The sequence below is a fragment of the Palaemon carinicauda genome, chromosome 32 (assembly GCF_036898095.1).
Source record: "Palaemon carinicauda isolate YSFRI2023 chromosome 32, ASM3689809v2, whole genome shotgun sequence".
NCBI classification, from domain to species: Eukaryota; Metazoa; Arthropoda; class Malacostraca; order Decapoda; family Palaemonidae; genus Palaemon; species Palaemon carinicauda.
Window position 1 is genome coordinate 2,796,195 of NC_090756.1, and position 15,671 is coordinate 2,811,865.

General features: G+C 50.8%; 3 protein-coding genes across 3 annotated transcripts; all 3 read right to left on the bottom strand.

Moving 5' to 3' along the window:
- Positions 1–10,881: 10,881 nt before the first annotated feature.
- LOC137625434 (zinc finger protein 77-like) lies at positions 10,882–12,106 on the bottom strand. The gene is made up of 2 exons (XM_068356343.1): positions 11,858–12,106; positions 10,882–11,703 (listed from the first exon to the last, which is right to left on the bottom strand). The coding sequence occupies exons 1-2, from the start codon at positions 12,104–12,106 to the stop codon at positions 10,882–10,884; spliced, it is 1,071 nt and encodes a 356-aa protein (XP_068212444.1).
- A 108-nt stretch (positions 12,107–12,214) lies between these two features.
- LOC137625435 (uncharacterized) lies at positions 12,215–14,140 on the bottom strand. The gene has a single exon (XM_068356344.1). The coding sequence runs from the start codon at positions 14,138–14,140 to the stop codon at positions 12,215–12,217; it is 1,926 nt and encodes a 641-aa protein (XP_068212445.1).
- A 165-nt stretch (positions 14,141–14,305) lies between these two features.
- On the bottom strand, positions 14,306–15,148 carry LOC137625436 (keratin-associated protein 10-2-like). The gene has a single exon (XM_068356345.1). The coding sequence runs from the start codon at positions 15,146–15,148 to the stop codon at positions 14,306–14,308; it is 843 nt and encodes a 280-aa protein (XP_068212446.1).
- Positions 15,149–15,671: the final 523 nt, after the last annotated feature.

Genomic DNA, 15,671 nt, shown 5'->3' on the forward strand with positions numbered 1-15,671 from the left:
GTTTGCAGACTGCAGGCACGCACGTACTCTTTGTAGACAGCATGCTCACACGTACTCTTTGCAGACTGCAGGCGCGCTTGTAGTCTTTGCAGACTGTAGGCACACACTTAGTCTTTGCAGACTGCAGGCACGCACGTGGTCTTTGCAGACTGCAGGCCCTCACTTAGTTTTTGCAGACTGCAGGCGCGCACGTAGTCTTTGCAGACTGCAGGCACGCACGTAGTCTTTGCAGACTACAGGCACGCGCGTAGTCTTTGCAGGCTGCAGGCACGCACGTAGTCTTTGCAGGCTGCAGGCACTCGCGTAGTCTTTGCAGGCTGCAGGCACGCACTTAGTCTTTAAAGATTGAAGGCACACGTAGACTTAGGAGAGACTAGGCACACGTAGTCTTTGCAGACTGCAGGCACACACATAGTCTTTGCAGACTGCAGGCACGTAGTCTTTGCAGACTGCAGGTATGCATGTAGTCTTTGCAGACTGCAGGCACACACGTAGTCTTTGCAGACTGCAGGCACACACGTAGTCTTTCCAAATTGCAGGCACGCACTTAGTCTTTGCAGAATGCAGGCTTGCATGTAGTCTTTCCAGATTGCAGGCACGCACATAGTCTTTGTGGACTGCAGGCACGCGGGTAGTCTAGGCTGACCGCAGGCACGCACGTAGTCTTTTCAGGCTGCAGGCACGCAAGTAGTCTTTGCAGGCTTCAGGCGCGCACGTAGTCTTTGCAGGCCACAGACGCGCATGTAGTCTTTACAGACCGCAGGCACACACCTAGTGTTTGCGGACTGCAGGCATGCACGTACTCTTCGCAGACTGCATGCTCACACGTACTCTTTGCAGACTGCAGTCGCGCATGTAGTCTTTGCAGACTGCAAGCAGGTACATAGTCTTTGCTGGCTGCAGGCACGCACGTAGTCTTTGCAGACTGCAGGTGCGCACATAGTCTTTGCGGACTGCAGGCACGCACGTAGTCTTTTCAGGCTGCAGGCACGCACGTAGTCTTTGCAGACTGCAAGCACGCACGTAGTCTTTGTAGGCCGCAGACTCGCATGTACTCTTTACAGACCGCAGGCACACATGTAGTGTTTGCAGACGACATGCACGCACGTACTCTTTGCAGACAGCATGCTCACACGTACTCTTTGCAGACTGCAGGCGCGCTTGTAGTCTTTGCAGACTGTAGGCCCGCACTTAGTTTTTGCAGACTGCAGGCCCACGTAGTCTTTGCAGACTGCAGGCCCACGTAGTCTTTGCAGACTGCAGGCGCACACATAGTCTTTGCAGACTGCAGGCCCACGTAGTCTTTGCAGACTGCAGGCCAACGTAGTCTTTGCAGACTACCGGCACATACGTAGTCTTTGCAGACTGCAGGCACGCACGTAGTCTTAGCAGACTGCAGGCACGCATGTAGTCTTTGCAGACTGCAGGCACGCACTTAGTCTTTGCACACTGCAGGCACACAAGTAGTTTTACCAGACTGCCGGCACACACAGTCTTTGCAGACTGCAGGCACACACGTAATCTTTGAAGACTGCAGGCACGCACTTAGTCTTTGCAGACTGCAGGCACGCAAAAAGTATTTGCAGACTGCCGGCACACACGTAGACTTTGCAGACTGCAGGCACACACGTAGTCTTACCAGATTGCAGGCACGCAAGTAGTCTTACCAGACTGCAGGCACACACGTAGTCTTTGCAGACTGCAGGCACACACGTAGTCCTTGCAGACTGCAGGCACGCACGTAGTCTTTGCAGAGTGCAGGCACACACGTAGTTTTTGCAGAGTGCAGACACGCACGTAGTCTTTGCAGACTGCATATATACACCTAGTCTTTGCAGACTGCATATATACACCTAGTCTTTGCAGACTGCAGGCACGCACTTAGTCTTTGCAGACTGCAGTCATGCACGTAGTCTTTGCAGAGTGCAGGCACACACGTAGTGTTTGCAGAGTGCAGGCAAGCAAGTAGTCTTACCAGACTGCCGGCACACACGTAGTCTTTGCAGACTGCAAGCACGCACTTAGTCTTTGCAAACTGCAGGCACGCAAGCAGTCTTACCAGACTGCTGGCACGCACGTAGTCTTTGCAGACTGCAAGCACGCACTTAGTCTTTGCAGACTGCCGGCACAAACGTAGTCTTTTCAGACTGCAGGCACGCACGTAGTCTTAACAGACTGGTGGCACGCATGTAGTCTTCGCAGACTGCAGGCACGCACATAGTCTTTGCAGACTGCAGGCGCGCACGTAGTCTTTGTAGACTGCAGGCACGCACATAGTATTTGCAGACTGCAGGCACACACGTAGTCTTTGCAGACTGCAGGCACACACGTAGTCTTTGCAGACTGCAGGCACACACGTAGTCTTTGCAGAGTGCAGGCATGCACGTAGTCTTTGCAGACTGCATACTTACACGTATTCTTTGCAGACTGCAGGCACGCACGTAGTCTTTGCAGACTGCAGTCATGCACGTAGTCTTTGCAGAGTGCTGGCACACACGTAGTCTTCGCAGAGTGCAGCCACGCACGTAGTCTTTGCAGGCTGCCGGCACACACGTCTTTGCAGACTGCAGGCACACATGTAATCTTTGCAGACTGCAGGCGCACACATAGTCTTTGCAGACTGCAGGCCCACGTAGTCTTTGCAGACTGCAGGCCCACGTAGTCTTTGCAGACTGCAGGCGCACACATAGTCTTTGCAGACTGCAGGCCCACGTAGTCTTTGCAGACTGCAGGCCAACGTAGTCTTTGCAGACTGCAGGCACACGTAGTCTTTGCAGACTGCAGACACACGTAGTCTTTGCAGATTGCAGGCATGTAGGTAGTCTTTGCAGATTGCAGGCATGTAGGTAGTCTTCGCAGATTGCAGGCACGCACGTAGTCTTTGCAGACTGCAGGCATGCATGTAGTCTTTCCAGATTGCAGGCACGCACGTAGTCTTTGCTGACTGCAGGCGCGCACGTAGTCTTTGTGGACCGCAGGCGCGCACGTAGGCTTTGCGGACTGCAGGTACAAGTAGTCTGTTCAGACTGCAGGCATGCACGTAGTCTTTGCAGGCTGCAGGCATGCACATAGTCTTTGCAGGCCGCAGACGCGCACGTAGTCTTTGCAGACCGCAGGCACGTACTTAGTCTTTTCGGACTGCAGTCACGCACGTAGTCTTTGCAGGCTGCAGGCATGCACATAGTCTTTGCAGGCTGCAGGCACGAACGTAGTCTTTGCAGACTGCAGGTGCGCACGTAGTCTTTGCGGACCGCAGGCACGCAAGTAGTCTTTTCAGGCTGCAGGCACGCACGTAGTCTTTGCAGGCTGCAGGCGCGCACGTAGTCTTTGCAGGCTGCAGACGAGCAGGTAGTCTTTACAGACCGCAGGCACACACGTAGTGTTTTCAGACTGCAGGCACGCACGTACTCTTTGCAGACTGCATGCTCACACGTACTCTATGCAGACTGCAGGCGCGCATGTAGTCTTTGCAGACTGAAGACTGTAGGCACGCACTTAGTCTTTGCAGACTGCAGGCACGCACGTAGTCTTTGCAGACTGCAGGCACGCACATATTCTTTGCTGACCGCAGGCGCGCACGTAGTCTTTTCAGGCTTCAGGTACGAACTTAGTCTTTGCAGGCAGCAGGTGCGAGCATAGTCTTTGCAGGCCGCATGCACGCGCGTAGTCTTTGCAGACTGCATGTACGCACGTAGTCTTTGCAGACTGCGTGCACGCACATACTCTTTGCAGACTGCAGGCACGCACTTATTCTTTGCAGACTGCAGGCATGCACTTAGTCTTTGCAGACTGCAGGCACGCACGTAGTCTTTGCAGACTGCAGGCACGCACATAGTCTTTGCTGACCGCAGGCGTGCACGTAGTCTTTTCAGGCTTCAGGCACGAACTTAGTCTTTGCAGGCAGCAGGTGCGAGCGTAGTCTTTGCAGGCCGCATGCACGCGCGTAGTCTTTGCAGACTGCATGCACGCACGTAGTCTTTGCAGACTGCATGCACGCACATACTCTTTGCAGACTGCAGGCACGCACGTAGTCTTTGCAGAGTGCAGCCACGCACGTAGTCTTTGCAGGCTGCCGGCACACACGTCTTTGCAGACTGCCGGCACACACGTAGTCTTTGCACACTGCAGGCGCGCACGTAATCTTTGCAGACTGCAGGCGCACACATAGTCTTTGCAGACTGCAGGCCCACGTAGTCTTTGCAGACTGCAGGCCCTCGTAGTCTTTGCAGACTGCAGGCACACGTAGTCTTTGCAGACTGCAGGCACACGTAGTCTTTCCAGGATGCAGGCACACATTTAGTCTTTGCAGATTGCAGGCATGTACGTAGTCTTCGCAGATTGCAGGCACGCACGTAGTCTTTGCAGACTGCAGGCATGCATGTAGTCTTTCCAGATTGCAGGCACACCCGCAGTCTTTGTGGACCGCAGGTGCGCACGTAGTCTTTGCAGACTGCATGCGCACACGTGTAGTCTTTGCGGACTGCAGGCGCGCACTTAGTCTTTGTGGACTGCAGGCACGCACGTAGGCTTCGCGGACTGCAGGTACACGTAGTCTGTTCAGACTGCAGGCACGCACGTAGTCTTTGCAGGCCGCAGGCGCGCACGTAGTCTTTGCAGACCACAGGCACGTACTTAATCTTTTCAGACTGCAGTCACACACGTAGTCTTTGCAGGCTGCAGGCACGCACGTAGTCTTTGCAGACTGCAGGTGCGCACGTAGTCTTTGCGTACCGCAGGCACGCACGTAGTCTTTTCAGGCTGCAGGCACGCACGTAGTCTTTGCAGGCTGCAGGCGCGCACGTAGTCTTTGCAGGCCGCAGACGCGCATGTAGTCTTTACAGACCGCAGGCACACACTTAGTGTTTGCGGACTGCAGGCACGCATGTACTCTTTGCAGACTGCATGCTCACACGTACTATTTGCAGACTGCAGGCGCGCATGTAGTCTTTGCAGACTGCAGGCAGGCACATAGTCTTTGCTGGCTGCAGGCACGCACGTAGTCTTTGCAGACTACAGGTGCGCACATAGTCTTTGCAGACCGCAGGCACGCACGTAGTCTTTTCAGTCTGCAGGCACGCACGTAGTCTTTGCAGGCTGCAGGCGCGCACGTAGTCTTTGCAGGCCGCAGACTCGCATGTAGTCTTTACAGACCGCAGGCACACACGTAGTGTTTGCAGACTGCAGGCACGCACGTACTCTTTGTAGACAGCATGCTCACACGTACTCTTTGCAGACTGCAGGCGCGCTTGTAGTCTTTGCAGACTGTAGGCACACACTTAGTCTTTGCAGACTGCAGGCACGCACGTGGTCTTTGCAGACTGCAGGCCCTCACTTAGTTTTTGCAGACTGCAGGCGCGCACGTAGTCTTTGCAGACTGCAGGCACGCACGTAGTCTTTGCAGACTACAGGCACGCGCGTAGTCTTTGCAGGCTGCAGGCACGCACGTAGTCTTTGCAGGCTGCAGGCACTCGCGTAGTCTTTGCAGGCTGCAGGCACGCACTTAGTCTTTAAAGATTGAAGGCACACGTAGACTTAGGAGAGACTAGGCACACGTAGTCTTTGCAGACTGCAGGCACACACATAGTCTTTGCAGACTGCAGGCACGTAGTCTTTGCAGACTGCAGGTATGCATGTAGTCTTTGCAGACTGCAGGCACACACGTAGTCTTTGCAGACTGCAGGCACACACGTAGTCTTTCCAAATTGCAGGCACGCACTTAGTCTTTGCAGAATGCAGGCTTGCATGTAGTCTTTCCAGATTGCAGGCACGCACATAGTCTTTGTGGACTGCAGGCACGCGGGTAGTCTAGGCTGACCGCAGGCACGCACGTAGTCTTTTCAGGCTGCAGGCACGCAAGTAGTCTTTGCAGGCTTCAGGCGCGCACGTAGTCTTTGCAGGCCACAGACGCGCATGTAGTCTTTACAGACCGCAGGCACACACCTAGTGTTTGCGGACTGCAGGCATGCACGTACTCTTCGCAGACTGCATGCTCACACGTACTCTTTGCAGACTGCAGTCGCGCATGTAGTCTTTGCAGACTGCAAGCAGGTACATAGTCTTTGCTGGCTGCAGGCACGCACGTAGTCTTTGCAGACTGCAGGTGCGCACATAGTCTTTGCGGACTGCAGGCACGCACGTAGTCTTTTCAGGCTGCAGGCACGCACGTAGTCTTTGCAGACTGCAAGCACGCACGTAGTCTTTGTAGGCCGCAGACTCGCATGTACTCTTTACAGACCGCAGGCACACATGTAGTGTTTGCAGACGACATGCACGCACGTACTCTTTGCAGACAGCATGCTCACACGTACTCTTTGCAGACTGCAGGCGCGCTTGTAGTCTTTGCAGACTGTAGGCCCGCACTTAGTTTTTGCAGACTGCAGGCGCGCACGTAGTCTTTGCAGACTGCAGGCACGCACTTAGTCTTTGCAGACTGCAGGCACGCACGTAGTCTTTGCAGACTGCAGGCACGCACGTAGTCTTTGCAGACTGCAGGCACGCGCGTAGTCTTTGCAGGCTGCAGGCACGCACTTAGTCTTTAAAGATTGAAGGCACACGTAGTCTTAGCAGACTCTAGGCACACGTAGTCTTTGCAGACTGCAGGCACACACATAGTCTTTGCAGACTGTAGGCAGGTAGTCTTTGCAGACCGCAGGTATGCATGTAGTCTTTGCAGACTGCAGGCACACACATAGTCTTTGCAGACTGCAGGCTTGCATGTAGTCTTTCCAGATTGCAGGCACGCACATAGTCTTTGTGGACTGCAGGCACGCGCGTAGTGTTTGCTGACCGCAGGCGCGCGCGTAGTCTTTGCAGACTACAGGCACGCACGTAGTCTTAGCAGGCTGCAGGCACGCACGTAGTCTTTGCAGACTGCAGGCACGCACGTTGTCTTTGCAGACTGCATGCTCACACATAGTCCTTGCAGACTGGTGGCGCGCAAGTAGTCTTTGCAGACTGCAGGCACGGACTTAGTCTGCAGAGTGCAGGCACGCACATACTCTTTGCAGACTGCAGGCACGCACATACTCTTTGCAGACTGCAGGCGCGCACGTAGTCTTTGCAGACTGCATGCACGCATGTAGTCTTTGCAGACTGAGGTCACCGACATAGTCTTTGCAGACTGCAGGCGCGCACGTAGTCTTTGAAGACTGCCTGCACGCATGTAGTCTTTGCAGACTGAGGGCACCCACAGTCTTGGCAGACTGCAGGCAAAACACGTATTATTTGTAGACTGCAGGCATGCATGTAGTCTTTCCAGATTGCAGGCACGCACGTAGTCTTTCCAGATTGCAGGCACGCACGTAGTCTTTGCACACAGCAGGTACGCACATAGTCTTTGCAGACTGCAGGCAAGCACATAGTCTTTGCAGGCTGCAGGCGCTCATTTAGTCTTTAAAGACTGCAGGCACACGTAGCCTTTGCAGACTGCAGGCACACATGTAATCTTTGCAGACTGCAGGCATACGTCGTCTTTGCAGACTGCAGGCACACGTAGTCTTTGCAGACTGCCGGCACACGTAGTCTTTGCAGACTGCAGGCACACGTAGTCTTTGAATACTGCAGGCACACGTAGTCTTTGCAGACTGCAGGCATGCATGTAGTCTATGCAGACTGCAGGCATGCACGTAGACTTTGCAGATTGCAGGCACGCACTTAGTCTTTGCAGACTGCAAGCATGCACGTAGTCTTTGCAGATTGCAGGCACGCACGTAGTCTTTGCAGACTGCAGGCATGCATTTAGTCTTTCCATATTGCAGGCATGCACATAGTCTTTGCAGACTGCAGGCATACATTTAGTCTTTCCAGATTGCATGCACGCACGTAATCTTTGCTGACCGCAGGCACGCACGTAGTCTTTGCAGACTGCAGGCACACACACAGTCTTTGCAGGCTGCAGTAAGAATATAAAATGGTCAGAAATAAATGAAGAACTGAATAAAGAATGGAAAAATGTGTTTGTAAGTGATAATATACAGGTAAATACGGACATACTGTACAAAATACTGTTGAAAAATATGTACCGAAAAAAAACAATAAACAAAAGACGTGCATACCAAGAGACAGAAGTATCCTATTTCAGAAAATTAGAAAGTGGAAGAAAAATCTTGCAAAAGAAAAAAATGTGTGGAAAACGATGGAAATAAAATGTAAGCTAGAAAATGCAGAACAAAAGATTATACAGTCGAAAGAAAATGAAAAAAGGGACTTAAAAGAAAGGACTCTTCAAAATATAAAAAGAACCCCCAAAGTACTCTACTTCTATGTAAAAAAGATGAATAAAGGGAGATTAGAAATAGGCCCTCTAAGAATTGAAGGACGGCTAACGAATGATTAAAAGGAAATATGCAACATATTAGCAGAAAAATATAAGAGTGAGTTCACGCCAAGAATTGCGAATGAGAATAATGAAACAGAAATGAGAGAAAAAAATGTTGAATATCTAATGGATATAGATATTAATTAAGCAGATATTGTCAAGGCTATAAACGAAATTAAAAATGTATAGGCAGCCGGACCAGATGGAGTTTTAGCGATTTTGTTAAAAAAACTGCAAACACTATCGCGAAGCCGCTTGCAATACTGCTAAGACAAAGTGTAGATATGAGCGAGATATATGTTAAACATAAATTAGCTTATATAACACCTATCTTCAAAAGTGGATCAAGACTAGAGGCAAGCTATTATAGACCTGTTAGTCTAACATCACATATTATGAAAGTGTATGAGAGGGTAATAAAAAAGAAAATAATGGATCATTTGGTTAAAAATAATTTGTTTAATATAGGTCAACACGGTTTTGTGCCCGGAAAAAGTACACAAACCCAACTGATAGCACACTATGAAAACATATACAAAAATATGATAAATGAAAAAGACACATGTGATCTATCTAGATTTTGCAAAAGCCTTTGACAAGGTAGACCATAATATATTAGAGAAAAAATGAGAAAGCATAATATTGTGGGAAAGATAGGAAAATGGGTAAAAGAATTCCTGCAAAACAGAAAACAGATAGTGGTTGCAAATGACAAGAAATCGGATGAAGCTCAGGTAATATCTGGCGTGCCACAAGGTACGGTATTAGATGCACTGCTGTTTGTTATTATGATCTCAGACATAGACTGTGATGTTGAAAACTCCGTAGTGAGAAGTTTTGCCGATGACACAAGAATAAGTAGAGAAATTACTTGTGATGAAGATAGGAACTCACTACAAAGAGATCTAAACAAAATATATGAATGGGCGGAGATAAATAGGATGGTATTTAACTCCGATAAATTTGAATCAATAAACTATGGAAACAGAGAAGGAATGGTATATGCATACAAGGGACCTAATAATGAGACAACCACAAACAAGGAGGCAATTAAAGACCTTGGTGTAATATTAAATAGGGATATGTTATGCAACGACAAAATAGCAACACTGTGGCTAAATGTAAAGCAAAAATGGGGATGTTATTCAGACACTTTAAAACAAGAAAAGCTGAACACATGATTATGCTTTAAAAAACTTATGTACGTAGTACACTCAAGTACTGCAATGTGATATGGTACCCACATTACCAAAAGGATACCGCGCAAATAGAGAGTGTACAAAGGTCCTATACTGCTAGAATAGAAGAAGTTAAGGACCTTGACTACTGGGAAAGACTTTAATTTTTAAAACTATACAGTCTAGAAAGGAGAAGAGAACTCTACATGATCACACAAGCATGGAAGCAAATAGAAAGAATTATTGAAAACATCATGGAGCTAAAAATATCAGAAAGAGCAAGCTGAGGTAGATTAATAATGCCAAAAAATATACCAGGTAAACTAAGGAAGGCGCACAGGACATTAATCCACTACGCACCAGCATCGATAATGCAGCGACTATTTAATGTGCTGCAAGCTCCTCTAAGAAACATATCAGTAGTGAGCGTAGATATCTTTAAGAATAAGCTCGATAAATACCTAAGATGCATCCCAGACCATCCAAGACTGGAAGATGCAAAATACACCGGAAGATGCATTAGCAACTCTCTGGTGGATATACGAGGTGCCTCACACTGAGGGACCTGGGGGAACCCAAACAAAAAAAAGGCAAGGTAAGGCACGCACTTAGTCTTTGTAGACTGTAGGTACGAACGTGGTCTTTGCAGACTGCAGGCATGCACGTAGTCTTTGCAGACTGCAGGCACGCACATACTCTTTGCAGATTGCAGGCGCGCACGTAGTCTTTGCAGACTGCATGCACGCACGTAGTCTTTGCAGACTGGGGGCACCCACATAGTCTTTGCAGACAGCAGGCGCGCACGTAGTCTTTCCAGACTGCATGCACGCACGTAATCTTTGCAGACTGAGCGCACACACATAGTCTTTGCAGACTGCAGGCACACACGTATTTTTTGCAGACTAAAGGCATGCATGTAGTCTTTCCAGATTGCAGGCAAGCATATAGTCTTTGCAGACTGCAGGTACGCACGTAGTCTTGGCAGACTGCAGGCACGCACATACTCTTTGCAGGCTGCAGGCACTCACTTAGTCTTTAAAGACTGCAGGCACACGTAATCTTTGCAGACTGCAGGCACACACGTAGTCTTTGGAGACTGCAGGCACACACGTAGTCTTTGCAGACTGCAGGCACACACGTAGTCATTGCAGACTGCAGGCACACGTACTCTTTGCAGACTGCACCCATGCACATAGTCTTTGCAGGCGGCAGGCACACATAGTCTTTGCAGACTGCAGGCACACACATAGTCTTTCCAGATTGCAGGCACGCACTTAGTCTTTGCAGACTGCAGGCATGCACATAGTCTTTGCAGATTCCAGGCACACACATAGTCTTTGCAGACTGCAGGCTTGCATGTAGTCTTTCCAGATTGCAGGCACGCACTTAGTCTTTGTGGACAGCAGGCACACGCGTAGTCTTTGCTGACCGCAGGCGCGCACGTAGTCTTTGCAGACTGCAAGCACGCATGTAGTGTTTGCAGGCTGCAGGCACGCACGTAGTCTTTGCAGACTGCATGCTCACACGTAGACTTTGCAGACTGCCAGCGCGCAAGTAGTCTTTGCAGACTGCAGGCACGGACTTAGTCTGCAGACTGCAGGCACACACATACTCTTTGCAGACTGCAGGCACACACATACTCTTTGCAGACTGCAGGCACGCACATACTCTTTGCAGACTGCAGGCGCGCACGTAGTCTTTGTAGACTGCATGCACGCACGTAGCCTTTGCAGACTGAGGGCACCCACATAGTCTTTGCAGACTGTAGGCACGAACGTGGTCTTTGCAGACTGCAGGCATGAACGTGGTCTTTGCAGACTGCAGGCACGCACATACTCTTTGCAGATTGCAGGCGCGCACGTAGTATTTGCAGACTGCATGCACGCACGTAGTCTTTGCAGACTGGGGGCACCCACATAGTCTTCGCAGACTGCACGCTCGCACGTAGTCTTTGCAGACTGCATTCACGCACGTAATCTTTGCTGACTGAGGACACCCACATAGTCTTTGCAGACTGCGGTCACACACGTATTTTATGCAAACTGCAGGCATGCATGTAGTCTTTCCAGATTGCAGGCACGCATGTAGTTTTTGCAGACCGCGGGTGCGCACGTAGTCTTTGCAGACTGCAGGCACGCACGTACTCTTTGCAGGCTGCAGGCACTCACTTAGTCTTAAAAGACTGCAGGCACACGTAGTCTTTGCAGACTGCAGGCACACATAGTTTTTTCAGACTGCAGGGACACACGTAGTCTTTGCAGACTGCCGGCGCGCAAGTAGTCTTTGCAGACTGCAGGCACGGACTTAGTCTGCAGACTGCAGGCACACACATACTCTTTGCAGACTGCAGGCATGCACATACTCTTTGCAGACTGCAGACGCGCACGTAGTCTTCGCAAACTGCATGCACGCACGTAGCCTTTGCAGTCTGAGGGCACCCACATAGTCTTTGCAGACTGCTGGCGCGCACGTAATCTTTGCAGAGTAAAGGCGCGCACGTAGTCTTTGCAGACTGCCTGCAAGTACGTAGTCTTTGCAGACTAAGGGCACCCACATAGTCTTTGCAGACTGCAGGCAAAACACGTATTATTTGCAGACTGCAGGCATGCATGTAGTCTTTCCAGATTGCAGGCACGCACGTAGTCTTTGCACACCGCAGGTACATACGTAGTCTTTGCAGACTGCAGGCACGCACATAGTCTTTGCAGGCTGCAGGCACTCACTTAGTCTTTAAAAACTGCAGGCACACGTAGCCTTTGCAGACTGCAGGCACACACGTAGTCTTTGCAGACTGCAGGCACACGTAGTCTTTGCAGACTGCAGGCACACGTAGTCTTTGCAGACTGCAGGCATGCATGTAGTCTTTGCAGACTGCAGGCATGCACGTAGACTTTGCAGACTGCAGGCACGCACTTAGTCTTTGCAGACTGCAAGCATGCACGTAGTCTTTGCAGATTGCAGGCACGCACGTAGTCTTTGCAGACTCCAGGCATGCATTTAGTCTTTCCAGATTGCAGGTACGCACGTAGTCTTTGCAGACTGCAGGCACGCACATAGTCTTTGTAGGCTGCAGGCCCGCACTTAGTTTTTGCAGACTGTAGGCACGAACGTGGTCTTTGCAGACTGCAGGCATGCACGTGGTCTTTGCAGACTGCAGGCACGCACATACTCTTTGCAGATTGCAGGCGCGCACGTAGTATTTGCAGACTGCATGCACGCACGTAGCTTGCAGACTGCAGGCGCGCACGTAGTCTTTGCAGACTGCATTCACGCATATAATCTTTGCTGACTGAGGACACCCACATAGCCTTTGCAGACTGCGGGCACACACGTATTTCATGCAGACTGCAGGCATGCATGTAGTCTTTCCAGATTGCAGGCATGCACGTAGTCTTTGCAGACCGCAGGTACGCACGTAGTCTTTGCAGACTGCAGGCACGCACGTACTCTTTGCAGGCTGCAGGCACTCACTTAGTCTTAAAAGACTGCAGGCACACGTAGTCTTTGCAGACTGCAGGCACACATAGTCTTTGCAGACTGCAGGCACACACGTAGTCTTTGCAGACTGCAGGCACGTAGTCTTTGCAGACTGCAGGCATGCACATAGTCTTTGCAGGCTGCAGGCACACATAGTCTTCGCAGACTGTAGGCACACACAGAGTCTTTCCAGATTGCAGGCACGCTCTTGGTCTTTGCAGACTGCAGGCATGCACGTAGTCTTTGCAGATTGCAGGCACGCACGTAGTCTTTGCAGACTGCAGGCATGCATGTAGTCTTTCCAGATTGCAGGCACGCACGTAGTCTTCGTGGACCGCAGGCGCGCAAGTAGTCTTTGCTGACCGCAGGTGCGCACAGAGTCTTTGCAGGCTGCAGGCACACATAGACTTTGCAGACTGTAGGCACACACATAGTCTTTCCAGATTGCAGGCACGCACTTGGTCTTTGCAGACTGCAGGCATGCACGTAGTCTTTTGCAGATTGCAGGCACGCACGTAGTCTTTGCAGACTGCAGGCATGCATGTAGTCTTTCCAGATTGCAGGCACGCACGTAGTCTTCGTGGACCGCAGGCGCGCACGTAGTCTTTGCTGACCGCAGGTGCACACATAGTCTTGCAGACTGAGGGCACCCACATAGTTTTTGCAGACGGCAGGAACACACGTATTTTTTGCAGACTGCAGGCATGCATATAGTCTTTCCAGATTGCAGGCACGCACGTAGTCTTTGCAGACCGCAGGTATGCACGTAGTTTTTGCAGACTGCAGGCACGCACGTAGTCTTTGCAGGCTGCAGGCACACACAGTCTTTGCAGACTGTAGGCACACACGTAGTCTTTCCAGATTGCAGGTACGCACGTAGTCTTTGCAGACTGCAGGGACGCACATAGTTTTTGTAGGCTGCACGCCTGCACTTAGGCACGAACGTTGTCTTTGCAGACTGCAGGCATGCACGTGGTCTTTGCAGACTGCAGGCACGCACATGCTCTTTGCAGATTGCAGGCGCGCACGTAGTATTTGCAGACTGCATGCACGCACGTAGTCTTTGCACACTGGGGGCACCCACATAGTCTTTGCAGACTGCAGGCGCACATAGTCTTTGCAGACTGCATTCACGCACGTAATCTTTGCTGACTGAGGACACCCACATAGTCTTTGCAGATTGCGGGCACACACGTATTTTATGCAGACTGCAGGCATGCATGTAGTCTTTCCAGATTGCAGGCACGCACGTAGTCTTTGCAGACCGCAGGTACGCACGTAGTCTTTGCAGGCACGCACGTACTCTTTGCAGGCTGCAGGGACTCACTTAGTCTTAAAAGACTGCAGGCACACGTAGTCTTTGCAGACTGCAGGCACACAGTCTTTGCAGACTGCAGGCACACACGTAGTCTTTGCAGACTGCCGGCGCGCAAGTAGTCTTTGCAGACTGCAGGCACGGACTTAGTCTGCAGACTGCAGGCACACACATACTCTTTGCAGACTGCAGGCACGCACATACTCTTTGCAGACTGCAGGCGCGCACGTAGTCTTTGCAGACTGCATGCACGCACGTAGCCTTTGCAGACTGAGGGCACCCACATAGTCTTTGCAGACTGCAGGCGCGCACGTAATCTTTGCAGAGTGCAGGCGCGCACGTAGTCTTTGCAGACTGCATGCAAGCACGTAGTCTTAGCAGACTAAGGGCACCCACATAGTCTTTGCAGACTGCAGGCAAAACACGTAGTATTTTCAGACTGCAGGCATGCATGTAGTCTTTCCAGATTGCAGGCACGCACGTAGTCTTTGCACACCGCAGGTACATACGTAGTCTTTGCAGACTGCAGGCACATGTAGCCTTTGCAGACTGCAGGCACACACGTAGTCTTTGCAGACTGCAGGCACACGTAGTCTTTGCAGACTGCAGGCACACGTAGTCTTTGCAGAGCAGGCATGCATGTAGTCTTTGCAGACTGCAGGCATGCACGTAGACTTTGCAGACTGCAGGCACGCACTTAGTCTTTGCAGACTGCAGGCATGCATTTAGTCTTTCCAGATTGCAGGTACGCACGTAGTCTTTGCAGACTGCAGGCACGCACATAGTCTTTGTAGGCTGCAGGCCCGCACTTAGTCTTTGCAGACTGTTGGCACGAACGTGGTCTTTGCAGACTGCAGGCATGCACGTGGTCTTTGCAGACTGCAGTCACGCACATACTCTTTGCAGATTGCAGGCGCGCACATAGTATTTGCAGACTGATTGCACGCACGTAGTCTTTGCAGACTGGGGGCACCCACATAGTCTTTGCAGACTGCAGGCGCGCACGTAGTCTTTGCAGACTGCATTCACGCACGTAATCTTTGCTGACTGAGGACACCTACATCGTCTCTGCAGACTGTGGGCACACACGTATTTTATGCAGACTGCAGGCATGCATGTAGTCTTTCCAGATTGCAGGCACACACGTAGTCTTTGCAGACCACAGGTACGCACGTAGTCTTTGCAGACTACAGGCACGCACGTACTCTTTGCAGGCTGCAGGCACTCACTTAGTCTTAAAAGACTGCAGGCACACGTAGTCTTTGCAGACTGCAGGCACACATAGTCTTTGCAGACTGCAGGCACACACGTAGTATTTGCAGACTGCAGGCACGTAGTCTTTGCAGACTGCAGGCATGCACATAGTCTTTGCAGGCTGCAGGCA